At 36.8% G+C, this 16041-nt stretch overlaps 1 protein-coding gene and 1 long non-coding RNA gene across 2 annotated transcripts; both read right to left on the reverse strand.

Annotated features, from left to right (window-relative positions):
- Positions 1-1005: 1005 nt before the first annotated feature.
- On the reverse strand, positions 1006-12046 carry timp2b (TIMP metallopeptidase inhibitor 2b). The gene is made up of 5 exons (XM_074656593.1): positions 11726-12046; positions 3667-3767; positions 3481-3586; positions 3270-3394; positions 1006-2894 (listed from the first exon to the last, which is right to left on the reverse strand). Exons 1-5 carry the CDS (start codon positions 11853-11855, stop codon positions 2697-2699), a joined length of 660 nt encoding a protein of 219 aa, XP_074512694.1. The 5' UTR covers positions 11856-12046; the 3' UTR covers positions 1006-2696.
- A 1217-nt stretch (positions 12047-13263) lies between these two features.
- On the reverse strand, positions 13264-13708 carry LOC141781640 (uncharacterized). Its single transcript, XR_012596909.1, has 2 exons — positions 13594-13708; positions 13264-13494 (listed from the first exon to the last, which is right to left on the reverse strand). It is a non-coding gene; the product is annotated as an uncharacterized LOC141781640 (long non-coding RNA).
- Between the last annotated feature and the right edge of the window lie 2333 nt (positions 13709-16041).

Genomic DNA, 16041 nt, shown 5'->3' on the forward strand with positions numbered 1-16041 from the left:
TTGTCTCCACTAGGCGGCAGCAGATTGCTGTTATAGTGCTGTAACTATACTGTCCCTGCCTCTTATTAAGTCTCTCAAATACTGATTTAAGAAAAATGATACATCTTACTGTAGTTTTCTGTATGACTTATGCCTCCCTTGAATCATGCACCATGTCTGTCTGTTTGGACTAATACTATGAGTTAGGTTTCTGTGTATTATTATGCACATAACTAGCAAACAAAGCCTGATTCTTTGATGAACTGAGATTGAATATACACACAAAACAAGCACAAATCCAATTGTTATGCTACAGAAGAGAGATAAACAGAGCTGATTATCATGAACCAACCCCAACATATTATTTATAGACTAGCATGCTCTTAAAAATGGAGAAATTTAAAACTGCACAATTAATGTATAAAGTACAAACAACAAAAAAAAAATTATCCAGAAGTTGTTCCAAATTAGACTGTCAGTATGAACTAAGACACATTTGCATGTTTACAAAGACAAAGCTAAGAAACAAAATGCAAAACAACAGTCAAAGGAGTTGATTTGTTTTGAAAATGAAATGAAACTGAATTGATTAAAAAAATATATTTAATGATATACAAATATAAAACTGAGGTATGAACACTATATGATTTTTTTGTTTTGGGGTATATGTAATATATATATATTTTATTTTGTTTGTTTCTTTGCAAATTTCCCCACTGCGGGATTAATAAAGGCATATCTTATCTTATCTTATCTTATCTTTCATTTTTAGTGTATAAATTTACAAAAAATTTAATATAAAGCTAAGACTTCAGCCTGCACTTTTTCAGTCAGCATAAACTTGCTTTGGTCACTATTTCAAAAGTAATGACTTATTTTTGTTATTTTATTGTTATTGCTATTTGTTTTTATATGTGTTTTTGAGTTGTATAAGTAGAAAACGGACAAAATAAAATAAAAACTAAATCCTTTGGCACACATTATTGACCATTTGATGTGAAAATAACCAGTGCAAAAGCATCAAAATAGGGTTTGGCATTTAATAATATAATAGTCAAAATGTACAGTATTGTTTCAGCTGGACATGCATGCACAAATCATCTCAAACATTTCATGTGAAACCAGCACAAGACATCACACTGGACTAGAGGTTCAAATGAAGAATCTTTTCACACTCTCATATTATTATTATTAAAATCACATTGCTCAACACTTTTATGGTCATATCAAAGTAAATGGATGATTGGTTACAATGTGTTTCTTAACCCACTGTCCTAAAGGACGAGACAGTTTATCATTTAGGCCTACAATTTGACCTTTAACGCACATGTGTGTCGCTAATGCTGTTAAAATATTTGGTCTTCTCTTTATACAATACCAATGGCGTCACTTGTCACAAAAAGTATCAAAATGCTGGCTTTTATTTTTCAACAGAATATGATGAATTATATATTAAATAAAATATGCTCTTACACTAAAGCATTACATAGAGAAGAGCTGTAATATAAAAACATACAAAAATGGAGGATTCAATCCTCTTTTTCAGGCATTTTTCATTAAAGACGATATGACTGCTGTGACAAATGTGTTCAAAGTGCATTCTTGTCTATTCAGGATTATTTAAAGGAAACAATAAGCAAAAGCACTACTCGAAAGAGGTTTGCCACACCTTTTTAAAAACAAAAAGAGGGGAAGAGTTTTTGCATACTCGGTACAAGAAAGAATCTGAAGAAGGACGGGCAAGAGGTGGCACTCATTCCTTGTGGTAGCTCTGCTGTCACAAATCAGGGCGCCGGTTAATGTTATTCATGAACACACAGATTCACAGAATTGTTGCACTTTGAGTTATAGGTGTGTATGTGTTGCATTATAATATTATAGTTCACTTTAAAGAGGACCTATTTTGCTAATTTTTCAGGCGCATACTTTTATTTGTTTTTTTTTCTAGAACATGTTTACATGCTTTAATGTTCAAAAAACGCTTTACTTTAGTCATACAGGCTGTGCTGCAGCACCTTTTTTCACCGTCTGTCTGAAACGCTCTGTTTAAGCTCCTCCCCCTCCCGAAAAGCCCAGTCTGCTCTGATTGGTCAGCTGGCTCACTCTGGTCAACTGAACCAAACTCTTCGGACTCCGCTCAAGCTCCACTCTAACTAGCTTCGCATGAGGGCGTGCCAATCTAGGCAGGTATTATGCAAATGTGTTACTTAGTGACATCACCATGTTATGTCAGAAAAGGTGAGACTGAAAGCGAGGCGTTTCAGGCAGTTCAAGAGCAGTGTTTCTGTGGGGGAGAGTAACTCCCTTTGCCCTGGACTTTTGGCTTTGTAACTTTGCAGAGCTTTTACATGAACAAAGAAAAACAATTAAACACACTAAAGGTAAAAGCACAAACGCATAATAGGTCCTCTTTAAAACAATACCTTTGTTTTAAAAGGTAAATTAATAGCTCAAGAACAAAAAAAATACTGAATTGTGATGATGATCCCTTTATTTCAGCTGAGGGAGAAGTGGTTTATGAGGAAGTGCTTTGGATTTAGCGGTCTGAAAGTGCTGAATTCATAAAAAACATAATGAATCCTGTAAATAAAAACAACCTCACCACAGAACACACACCCTATCGCTTTTTTAACAAGAAAAAAAAAAAAAGAATTTGACTGTGTTTTTGGTATCTATGTATATCTTAGACATCCTCAGACTATTGGAGAGTGGTGGAGTTAAGGGTCTTGGATGTCCAGGAAATCCTGTTTTGGCAGTGCCGCCCCTCTGTACCAGGCACAAGAGTCATCACTCCTCTTGATACAAGCAAAGTGTTTGGCCTGCGCTCCGCTGACCTTCTTCTCAATCACCAAGTCCGTCCAGAGACATTCCGCCGGGCTGCTGATCATGCAGGGGATGGAGATGCAGGGGCTGATCTGAGCATCGGAAAAGAGACGAAAATCAGGGATTAAGATGAATAGGGGAAAAAAAATTAACTGACAGATATCATCATGAATCTTCCCCAGTTGATTACTTACATTAAGACAATTATTTTTGTATTACAAGTTTTCTGAAAATGTTATGTTTAAATATGCAAATGAGGCATTATCTAATGCTAACTTTTGGTGTATTTAGGAGAAATCTAGAGACGCAAATAGACAAAGTAGTAAAATAAACATCTAAATGTGTATTTTGGATGTTTTCTTTTGCCTAGAAGCAAAATAGCCCAACGTTTTTTTCTCTAGGGTGTCTCCCCTTAAGACAAACAATGCATCTTTCAAGATTGTTTTAGTTTTGTGGTCATTTTCTACCTTGCAACCACAGCCCATTTCATAGCGCTGAGTCAGGCTCTTCTTCTGGGTGGCGCTCATGGCCTCCCAGGGCTCGATGAAGTCGCACAGTGTGATATGCATCTTCCCATCGGCCTCTATCTTGCCTGCAGAGGAGGGAAAGTGCATTAGATGACATGGTAACCAATAGGAAGACGTATCAAGGAACTATATCTGTGGGGAAAGGTTGTACCTGCGATAAGATACTCCTTGCCGTTACTCTCCAGAGTCGCTCCACACAGTGAGGAGATGGGAGCAGTGTAGATGGCATCAATATCCTGGGTGGGACCTTTGAACATCTGGCAAATCAAACAGAGAAGATTTAGATTCATATTGGAGTTAAGTTTATACCCCTAACATGAAAATGATAGCTTCATACCTTGATCTGTTTGATCTCGTACTTGAGACTCTTGATGGGGTTTCCGTAGATGTCGTTGCCAACATCAACCTTCTCCTCTCCAACTACCTTCGCCCTGATAACTGGAGAGAGACAAACCCACATTTTACATGCATTGTATGAGAAAACAAAGTTTCTTTGTGATGTTTAAAACCGAACAGTCTGATCTAAGCCCTGCCCAGGTCTGGCATGCCGGAGTCGGCCACAACACACATTGCTGTGGCTTGGATGTGAGGAGTGTGCATGTGCCAGGTGCTGGGAAAGACAGAGGCAACATGAGTGTTTCATCAGCTGCAATCAGAGGGAGGAATGTGCGCTGCCTGCTCCCAGGCTCCCGGGCCGACGCAGGAGGAAGCCAGTCAGCAATCTTTTGAAAAGCTGAACTAGAATGCTCCCCTTCACCCCCGCCTCAGGCCCTCTCGGCCGGCCTGCCTCTCTGTCTGGATAGAGGTGCTGACATGCAAATCAACCTCTCATGTGTGCAGCCTTCTCTCTCTCTCTCTCTTCCACAGATTCAGAGAGAGAAAATACAACCGTTCAAGTGGAAAAATATTATCAGAGCCATACGAATGAGCTTTTGAGCTCCGAGTATTCAACACAAAAATATGACTCATGTGTTTCACAATCACTGCTCCTGTCATGTGAATCCAAGTAGCATTGATCACATGCCAGTTATAGCTAAATACCTGTGGATTACTGCACATTCACATGACGACTACTACGCTCACAAAATCATATGCAAAATCAAGCTTTTAAGCGAAGGGGAGACTATAGCGACACAGTTAATGTTAACCAGATGTTCAAGAAGTCAAGGTGGCAGCCATACCGACCATCATAATAACCCGCTTCCTTACCAAATAAGATCTTTTTCATTTGCTTTTAATATGACGGAGGTATGAAGCTGCGAGCCATATGTGCCCTAATTCGATGACAATAGAGGCTTAGAGAGAACATCTCCTTTTAAGGGTCTAAAGAGTCGAGGCTTAAAAAAAAAAGAAGAAAAACAGGGGAAAAAGGAGAGTGTGTGGAGAGAGAGAGAGTGATGGAGTGATGAGGATGCAGGAGAACAGAGGAGAGAAGAGACAGGAATAGCAGTCACATTGAAGCCTAACAGTGTCTTCTTGTGTACACAGGGAGAAGACAAAGCAATACTAGTCACAAACATGCAAGTTGTCAGGGAGAAGAGGAGGTGCAACAGCCAGGAAAATGTGCAAAATACTGAGTTGAGAGAAGCTTTTCTGAGCTGCTGTGAAGTAGCAGATATATACTGACAAACAAGCTGCACACACTACAGAGATAATGTAGATAATCTACACCAGTGAAGATGGTTTTGGCTCACGAATCACAAACTTTTGAGCGAGCAGTGCTGAGAAACTCTCCAACTTCTCTGTCGGGCTACAAAGTGGATTAGTGGTAATCCCCTTCGCCTGAGTGTGCAGAATCAGATCACTTCTCCTTCTACTAGTGTAAAGTAGGGCAGGTGAAAATATGCACAGTATGTAAAAAAACACATGTGGTGGGCTTATGTGAATGATACACTGTGTGAGCTTTAAAAACAACTTTGTGATGGTGAGGGTTATCTCTTTAAATGGCATTCAACATGCTAAAAACAGACAAATAATAATCCGATCTTTTCTTCATTATTATTGTTATTATTATCATTATTATTATCATTTCATTTTTGTATTTTTTATTTATTTTTATTATTATTTACACATTTTAATTTATTATCATTTTAATTTACTGTATATATTTCTTATTTTTTTATTTAAATTAAATTAAATTATATTAATCAATTAAATAAATGATATACTGTATATAATTTGAGCAATTGGGCTTTAAAAACAACTTTGTGTGGGTGAGGGTTATCTCTTTAATTTGCATTCAACATGCTAAAAATAGACAAATTATAATACGATGTTTTTTTCATTATTATTATTATAATTAATTTTATTATTATTATTATTATTTCATTTCTTTATACATTTCTTATTTGTATTATTCTTTTATTTACACATTTTAATTTATTATCATTTGTATGTATTTATTTCTTATTTATTCAAATTAAATGCAATTTAATAAATTATTATTATTATTATTATTATTATTATTATTATTATTATTATTTTTCTCCTCCCTTTTTTTTGAATAATGTGCTTTTCAATTTACAGTTATTGTATGTACATATTGCTTCATTTGTTATGGCTTAGGTTGTTGTAGTCCTTTTCTTAAGGAAACAATAAAAAGCATGATTACATTTCTAATTTGTTATTTAAGTCATTAACAATAATCAATAAATTCCAAAATAAGCTCTGATGCCCATTGCATTGAAGCACTAATACATTAGTTATTGCTTGAGGTGGTACCGTGTGTTAAAGTTATTTATACCTAATTTCCTGTACTCATATACAGTAGTTCTCACAGGACATGATGCTGTTTTCTGGAAGAGGCTGACCAAGCCCTATAAAAATCATAAGTTTGACAAAACCAGGGACTGAGGGAACCATCTAATTTTCAAGTTACTCAAACAATAAACACATTATTTTGTATGTAGTCTTGTGGTCTCGGGAGCGCTTTAAAAAAACAAAGAGAAGAAGAGAAGAAAGCAAATGCATGTCATGTAATTGCAGGGCCTGTACATCCATTTTCCTCTCTAAGAAGCCACAAAGTGGTGGCACTTTGAACGAGAAACTACAAATTCAAACTGACTCCTCGGCTGAACCGCTCCGAGGATGCACGGGTTTAATCCACCATTACCCTTTTTGTTTACTTTACATAATGAAATTTGTTTAAAACCCTCATTCCATCAGTGAAATATGCTAATAGTTTATCTTCTGGCACCACATGTTTACTGTTTACTTGACATTTTAATTTCTTCTCTTTTTCTGTTCACATGCAGTGTAAAGTTATGAAATCGGACAGATCGATGTGACGCATTATCGCCTGTAATGCTGGAGTTTAAAGCAGCTGTTGTGGGAGCGTGCACACATTCAATCTAATGGCAGCTATGTTGACACAGCTTGCAACGCAGGGGTTGTGTTTGTACCGGAAGTCACGTCAGAAAACTGGCTTTTCCTTCAAGATCTCAAATGTGCTTTACAGGTACACTCTACAATCACAGAGAATACTGTGAAACAAACTGCAAATACATGATGAGCGCAGCATATGGCCGCCCAGCATTCCTCGGCCTCAGCCAAGGACCCAAGGGACGGATTTCAATTTACGAGGAAAGATTTTATTCCTGCTCCGTCTGTTTTGACAAGACAAATGGAAATACATGTTTATAGCTGACCTGGTATTTTGTTTTTGTTTACTCTAGTATATGGAGAGAGAAATACGCCAGGCTCAGGCAAAATACGGCAAGCTGAGGTCAACTAGGGGCAGAGGTGGAAACTAACCAGTATAGAAACTATGATCAGAGATTAGTGGTTGCACCGGGGACCTAATGATGCAACACAAATGTGTAGTTTCTGCAAACTTTGACTGTTACTTCCCCATTTTCGGGAGTTTCACTTGTTTGCAAGCTACTCGTGTTCTTGAGTAATTTCCCGTATAGATTCCCAGACACTCTGACTGACTCTGTGCAACTTAAGTAATACTTTCACTTCCATAAACTGTCTGACAGTAAGTAGGGGTTCCTCAAGGCAACGTCTTACTGTGCAGTAACGGCATGGAAATACCAGACGAATAAAAAAATCCAAATAAATTTGATGTATTGTAACACAAATGTCAGTCGTCTACAGTTCAGAGGATAATATAAACTAGGGCTGGGCAATATATCGATGTTATACCGTGATATGGGACTAGATATCGTCTTAGATTCTGGATAATGTATCGTAATATGGCATAAGTGTTGTCTTTTCCTGGTTTTAAAGGCTGCATTACAGTAAAGTGATGTCATTTTACTTATCAGACTGTTCTAGCTGTTCTATTATTTGCCATTATATCCACATTACTGATGATCATTTATCAAAAATCTCATTGTGTAAATATTTTGTGAAAGCACCAATAGTCAACCCTACAATATTGTCGGAATATCGTTATGGAGGTATTTGGTCAAAAATATTGTGATATTTGATTTTTCTCCATATTGCCCAGCCCTATACGAAACTAAAATTAAAAAATAAAAAATAAAAAATGTGCATTAAAGTCAGAGCTATATGGTAGATAATGAGCTTCATTTTGAATGTGCCAGCTCAACGTAGTAAAGTGGGCCATCCATTCATTTTCTATGTAACAACAAGAGAGTTTACAAGTCAAGAACATCGCAAATTAACAAGTTTTGGTATCAAGAACCTTTTGACCAGAGAGGCTGGTGGTTTATGTTGAGAAGGAGGGTCTATCCATGGTGCTGAAGCAGGAGCAGGGCGGGTTAAGGTCATGTTAGGACCGGACCTCAGTGATGAAATGAATCAGTGTGGATGTTCAGATGAATATCAGCTCCTTAGTTTAGGTTTAAATCAATTCACAGGATAGAGCCCCAAAGTAAGTAAGGATGTCCCTTCTTCAAAACGGTTGTTTTGGTCTAGTCGGCTATGTTTTTCTATTCGATTAGTGTTTTTTTATGCTTTTTTTCATGCTGAATGAATAATTTTTAAGAAACTTAGGAGCACATCCTTGGTAAACACAAGATTTAAAGTGGTGATTTTGTGTGCTTCTTTGTGGAGAAACTCAGTTTTACAGATCTGCCGTTTAAAATCAACTAATCAAGTGTTAATCGACGAAGAATTTTTTTGGTCGAGGACATCCTTGACTGAAAGCCTGCATCTAGAACTGACTTTAAAGGCTCCTCTTCAAACTGTAAAGCAAGGAAGATGTACAAAATGACACTAAAAGTGTTAATAATAATAAGAAAAATAATATTATCTTCATGCAAAAAAGGTTAGAAAATGTTCCATTGTGTCAAAACAAGAGAGTTGTATTTAATATTTAGTGTTGTGTTTAGGAAAACTGAAAATATATCATAAGTCATCAATTCTGTCCATGAGTCAATGTTGGAAAAATGTTCTTTTGGCATCATTATTATTATTTCTACTACTGTTGTTATCATTATTAGTAGTAGTGGCCTACTCCCTATGACGCTGTAGTATTTGTAACAAGAAATGGCAGTTAAACCCAAGTTAAAAGGTCATCTTAGCTAACTTCCTTCACTCTCTCTATTATCATTATAAGGAACTGCTGCTGAAAAATGACTTTCAGTAAAATCTCGAGCAGGAAGGATAATGTGGTTTCTTCACCCTCCAGCGCCGTGGAATCCAATGGTAAAGAGAAACCTTTGAATAAGTCAGCTTCTGTATACATACCACACACACACACTCAGTCGGCTCACAACCAAGAAAAAAAGACCCTCAGCACACCACCAAATTTAAATAGCTACACAAGCCGGTCACTGTTGAGACTCTCGTTAGCTTACGGCCTGTGTTGAAGGCAGCAACAAACAGAGTTCTGTAATAGGTGAAAAATAAGAGGGAACGGATCCACATGACCTCTGAGGGAGAGCTAATTAAACGGCCGTTTAAACGTCATTAAGGAAGTGCACCATAAACCTCTCAACCACAGAGGTGAGGATGGTAGGAATAAATTATTCTGCATAGTCCTGATGAGCATTACTGATGAAAAGGATGAGATACTACCACATCTGTGCTGTTTCTTTGTGAGACTCCACATATGATAAATTACAGGGATATAAATAACAATGGGAAAAAAAACTCTGATCAGCCTCAATAACAGGCAATGATGTGAGAAATTTTTTTTTTTGTAAGCAGTCTTGATATTTTACATTTTGTGTTTCTATTGTATTTCTAGTAAAAGTACTGTGAAAATACTCCATTACAAGTCCTGCATACATATACTATTTATATAAGTGTACTAGCAGTATACTTTTAAGTGTACTACTTGGGACTAAATTGGCCCACTTTTTAGTTTATAAAAGTATACTTTTAAGTGTACTTTAAGTTTAAGAATAGTAAACTTTGAGGTCAAACAAGTAGGTGAAACAATATAGTTGGCAAATGAGATAAAGTCTAAGTATACTTGGGTTATACTTGTCAGTGTAAGCCAAGTATACTTTTTTGTATACTTGTCAGTATAAGCCAAGTAGACTTTTCTGTATACTTGTCAGTATGAGCCAAACATACTTTGACTTTTCTGTATACTTGTCGGTATAAGCCAAGTAAACCTAAACTTTTCTGTATACTTGAAGTTGTCAATATAAACCAAGTATACTTAGACTTTTCTGTACACTTGTCAGTATAAACCAAGTATACTTGGACTTTTCTGTATACTTGTCAGTATGAGACAAGTATACTTGGACTTTTCTGAATACTTGTCAGTATGAGACAAGTATACTTGGACTTTTCTGAATACTTGTCAGTATGAGCCAAGTATACTCAGACTTTTTCTATATACCTGTCAGTATAAGCCAAGTATACTTGGACTTTTCTGAATACTTGTCAGTATGAGCCAAGTATACTCAGACTTTTTCTATATACTTGTCAGTATAAGCCAAGTATACTTGGACTTTTCTGTATACTTGTCAGTATGAGCCAAGTATACTCAGACTTTTTCTATATACCTGTCAGTATAAGCCAAGTATACTTGGACTTTTCTGAATACTTGTCAGTATGAGCCAAGTATACTTGGACTTTTCTGAATACCTGTCAGTATGAGCCAGGTATACTCAGACTTTTTCTATATACTTGTCAGTATGAGTCAAGTATACTTGGACTTTTCTGAATACTTGTCAGTATGAGCCAAGTATACTCAGACTTTTTCTATATACCTGTCAGTATAAGCCAAGTATACTTGGACTTTTCTGTATACTTGTCAGTATAAGCCAAGTATACTTGGACTTTTCTGAATACTTGTCAGTATGAGACAAGTATACTTGGACTTTTCTGAATACTTGTCAGTATGAGCCAAGTATACTCAGACTTTTTCTATATACCTGTCAGTATAAGCCAAGTATACTTGGACTTTTCTGAATACTTTTCAGTATGAGCCAAGTATACTTGGACTTTTCTGAATACCTGTCAGTATGAGCCAAGTATACTCAGACTTTTTCTATATACTTGTCAGTATGAGTCAAGTATACTTGGACTTTTCTGAATACTTGTCAGTATGAGCCAAGTATACTCAGACTTTTTCTATATACCTGTCAGTATAAGCCAAGTATACTTGGACTTTTCTGTATACTTGTCAGTATAAGCCAAGTATACTTGGACTTTTCTGAATACTTGTCAGTATTAGCCAAGTATACTTGGACTTTTCTGAATACCTGTCAGTATGAGCCAAGTATACTCAGACTTTTTCTATATACTTGTCAGTATGAGTCAAGTATACTTGGACTTTTCTGAATACTTGTCAGTATGAGCCAAGTATACTTGGACTTTTCTGTATACTTGTCAGTATGAGACAAGTATTCTCAGACTTTTTCTATATACTTGTCAGTATAAGCCAAGTATACCTAAGACTTTTCTGAATACTTGTTAGTATGAGCCAAGCATACTTAGACTTTTCTGTATACTTGTCAGTAGAAGCCAAGTTTACTTAAATATAATTATGTTAAGTACAGCATATCTCTGATAAGTACATAAAAAGTAAACTGAAAGCATACTAAGAAGTATACTAACAGCACACTTGAATAAACTTCTTTTTGGTAAGGGTAAGTAGGCTAAGTTATATATTTCACCACTGTAGATCTAAAAGTAGGTCAAACAATATAGTTGGCAAATGAGATAAAGTAGCCTACAAGACTGAAGAATATCAACAGATGGTCATGAGAGAGAGAGAGAGAGAGAGAGAGAGAGAGAGAGAGAAGGAGGAAAAAGAGAGGAGGTGGAAAGAAAGATTAAGAGAGACAGAAATTTCCATCCTCCTCCTCCTCCTGTAATTGTAAACACAGGAGTAGGGGGAAGTTTCCCTCTCAGCATTTACAGTTTCTCTGTCAGAGATGATCCTCGACATCATCTATATTATAAACACATAATGATCAAATGCTACTTCATATTCATTCATTATACTCAGTTAAAAATCAACTTACCAACATCTGAGGAGCAGTAGGCCTGCTGAGGATGCACAGGGGCGCAGCTGCAGGCTTCTGCTATTTCTTCCACTCGCCACAGAAACAGGATGGCCAGGGTGACTAAACAACTGTTCGCCGTCCAACTCATCTTGAAAAATTAATTTAAAGAGATAGGGGAGAGATAAAAAAAATAAAAAAAATAAAAACTTAAAGGAGATGAGGCAGGAAAATGTCCAAAGCTTCAAAGTGAATAACAGACGGTCCACTTGTCAGAGTGTGAGATGCAGAGAGCATGAGAGAGAGTTCATTCCTGTTGCTCCTTCAAAATCTGTTTTCCACTACCGTGAGGAGCCGTGCTTTTATGAGTGCAGGCAGCCAGCAGACTCCTCCCCTGCTGGGGGCTCAGCCAGTCAGCTGCTGCTGCAGCTCTGTGGAGGTCAGGGGCTACCGGAGTGTTCACATCCACCCGCAAAACCCCCGTCACCTTCTGTCACAATACTGTGGCATGGAAAGGTGGATCATCGTGCGTGTGCGACATACATCTGTTACAACACACCCTTCAGCCACACGCATGAAACCATGACCTCAACTTTAACCTTGAACTATCCCCAAATATTAAAGGTGCGATGTGAAACATTTAGGGGGTATGGAGGACCACGAGAGTCACGGAAATAGTAAGAAAGCATTTAATTGATTAATAGCTAATTTTACAATAAAAAAGGCATCAATAAATTTGCTTACAAATGTATTTACTATATGAAGCAATTCTTTTTAAAATAAAAAAATATATAAATATATATATTTATTATAAATATATATATATATTTATATCATGAAGCAGCATTTGATCATATATATACAGTATATATATATATATATTGTATATATATTTTTATTTTAAAAATAATTGCTTCATATAGTATATACATTTGTAAGCAAATTTATTAATGTAATATATATTAATAATATATTAAAATATATATAAAATACAAATATTATTATACAATTATAAGCAATTATTTGACATTTTTATGGGCGGTAAAAAATTATTTAAAAAATAATTTACAAATTAAATATTGTTCCATCAATAAATAGTTCAGTTTGTAATTTAGTCCATTTATTCATAGATTAATAAATACATTTGTGAACAAATGTATTAATGCCTATTTTGTTGTTGTACAATTAGGTATGAATCAATTAAATGCGTTATTACTATTTCCGTGACTCTTGTGGTCCTCCTTAAGGGGGGATCTATTAGCAGAAATGGAATATAATATTCATGAGTTTTCATAGTTCATAATCATCTGAAACTATACTTGCCAATGTTGAGACCTCAAAAATAAAGAGGATTTTGAAACCACAGCGGTTTCAAAATGTAAAGTTTCAGAGACTTTGTTTTCTGCATTCTGGTGACTTTTAAAGAATGAAAATAACAAAATAATAAGTACATCGCAACAGCACTTTTTGTTAAATAGGCCTGCTTTTAATTTCACTTTTAATTCTCAGGAAAGAAAACTGAATAATTTGTCCCACAGGCGTGAACTAATGTTAATCAGTTTTTATTCTTTTTTTGCCTCTGCTTGTGTATTTCTTTCTCTTATTTATTTATTTATTCTACCTTTATTTAACCAGATAAGTCAATTGAGAACCAATTCTCATTTACAACGACAACCTACAACACTTGTAAGTTTAAGAAGTATTGTAAGGTCACTGTACAGTCAGTGTCACCTCCACCCTCAGGTCAAACTGTCTGTAGTAACAGTGACCTTACAACACTTCTTACAACACTTGTAAGTGTAAGCAGTATTGTAAGGCCACTGTGTGACCTGAGGTTGGAGGTCACACTGTCCGTAGTAACAATGACCTTACAACACTTCTTACAACACCTGTAAGTGTAAGCAGTATTGTAAGGCCACTGTGTGACCTGAGGTTGGAGGTCACACTGTCTGTAGTAACAGTGACCTTACAATACTATACTTCCTTACAATACGTGTGGTAAACCTACAAGTTGGACAATTTTCCGTTTTGCTGTGATTTTTGTTCTTCCCTTTTTTTATATTTCCACAATAGTTTTGCAATGCAATACGTTCCTTAAACCTGTAAGAACATTTGACCGCTTGGCGACAGCAAAAACAAGCTGTAAACACAACACTAACATGGCGTCACCTTTTGAGTTGAAAAGGTGAACCTGTTAGCAAACAGCTGCTTTGTTTATACATCCAGCAGTTACTTAGCAACATTATCACTCATTTGGAGTCGTGTTTCTGGTCACCGGTCCAGTACTCACTCTCTTTTAACTTGTATACTTGTCAGTATGAGCCAAGTATACTTAAAACTTTCTTTATACTTGTCAGTATGAGCCAAGTATACTTAGACTTTTCTGCATACTTCTCAGTATGAGCCAAGTATACTTAGACTTTTCTGTATACTTGTCAGTATGAGCCAAGTATACTTAGACTTTTCTGTAATCTTGTCAGTATGAGCCAAATATACTTAGACTTTTCTGTATACTTGTCAGATTTCTGTATACTTGTCAGTATAAGCCAAGCGTACTTAGACTTTTCTTTATACTTGTCAGTCTGAACCAAGTATACTTAGACTTTTCTGTATACTTATCAGTATGAGCCAAGTATACTTAGACTTTCTGTATACTTATCAGTATAAGCTAAGTGTACTTAGACTTGTCTGTATACTTATCAGTATAAGCTAAGTGTACTTAAACTTTACTGTATACTTATCAGTATAAGCTAAGTGTACTTAGACTTTTCTGTATACTTGTCTGTATAAGCCAAGTATACTTATGTATACTTTTGTTAAGTATATCTCTGATAAGTACATCAAAAGTAAACTGAAAGTATACTCTCTTATTTTAAGTTTTAAAGAAGTAAACTAATAGCACACTTGGTTTTTGCACACTTTTTGGTAAGGGCCATTATTCTAAAATTGATTAGCTGCTCTAAACATTCTTGCTACCGATAATTCACTTGAGAAAACTGTGATATGCGTCCTGCAGAGTAATCGCCAGCCCACGCCGCTCTTGTTGTCTGTGGTTTTATTTCAGTGAAAGTGTTTATTCATGCACAGTCACTTTCTGTAACAATTAAAACACTGTTTCAGATGAAAATACTGAGGAAGTAGGAGTGAAGGAGTGGAGAGAAGTGACATCATCCCCTTAAACTTAATAGATTCAATCTGGCGGCGATTTCCCCCCAAGCGTAAGCTACCCAAACCCCTCCGCTGAAACATTATGCTATAGTCGAATTCTTGAGTTGTTTCTCATCCCTTACTCATGCACAAAAATAGATGGCTCCTTTGTTGGAAAGTTCCCCGCTACAACACCACCTCAGGAAACGGAGGATCTCAAGAGTTTTGGGGTTTTGTGTGTGGATTCTGGCTCAGAAGTGAGAGATCACAGTGAGGGCATGGTGATTAGAGTTGATGATGAATAATGAAGAGGACCGAAGAGAAAGAGAGAGAGAGAGAGACAGGACTGTATCTGCTGTGGCTGCCTCGCTCCCTGACATCATATTTGGCCACCGACTGTCGGTCTTCTGGCCACTCTGGCAAATATTTCCACTGTTTTCCATAGTTGAGCATTTTTTGCTTGGTTGCTTTTCCACTGTTAGCCTACTTGATGTCTGTGTAAAAACAGGCAGGGAGAGAGAGTGAGAGGAAAATGGGAAGGTCATCTTTGTGATGACTTAATGATGACTAACGTCCCCCTACGTCTTAAGGAGAAATTCGGATATTCATTCGCTATTATCTTTGGGGTAATAATGCCATCAGAGAGATAAGGAAAATTCCCAAATTGTTAGAAATTTTGCAAGCCGGTATGACTCGTCGGAAGCAGAGTGGAAGTTACCAGACACAAACGACGTAAGAGGGACAACAACACAGATGTTGGGCGTGGGGCAAGAAATGAAGACACATGAAAGGAAGTGACACATCCAAGAAGACCAAATGAGTAAAAGTATGCTGTTACAGTTTACCAAAAGGCATTAGAGGAACAGCAAACGCCTTCTTCTGGGCAAAGCCCGCCGCCCCCTGTCCAAACAGCTGGCTTCCTTTTGCACCGAGATGCCTGACTGATGTGGTGGGCTCTGCTCAGATCGCAGCCGTGTCCCCGGCTCCTGGGCATATTTCAAATGACCTCACGGCGTGACCATTCGGAGCCATTTCCCACACTGCAACGTCTCGCTTTAGAACGGGGTTTTACTCGCCAGTAAAGATCTGGATTATTGTATCAACATTTGGTTTTAATTTGTTGAAAGAGGGCGGATTTGTCAAAGAAGTGCAATGTAAGCAGCCCCCTGTGTGTTTTGCCCGCTACACAC

The sequence above is a fragment of the Sebastes fasciatus genome, chromosome 13, assembly GCF_043250625.1.
Source record: "Sebastes fasciatus isolate fSebFas1 chromosome 13, fSebFas1.pri, whole genome shotgun sequence".
Classification (NCBI taxonomy): Eukaryota; Metazoa; Chordata; class Actinopteri; order Perciformes; family Sebastidae; genus Sebastes; species Sebastes fasciatus.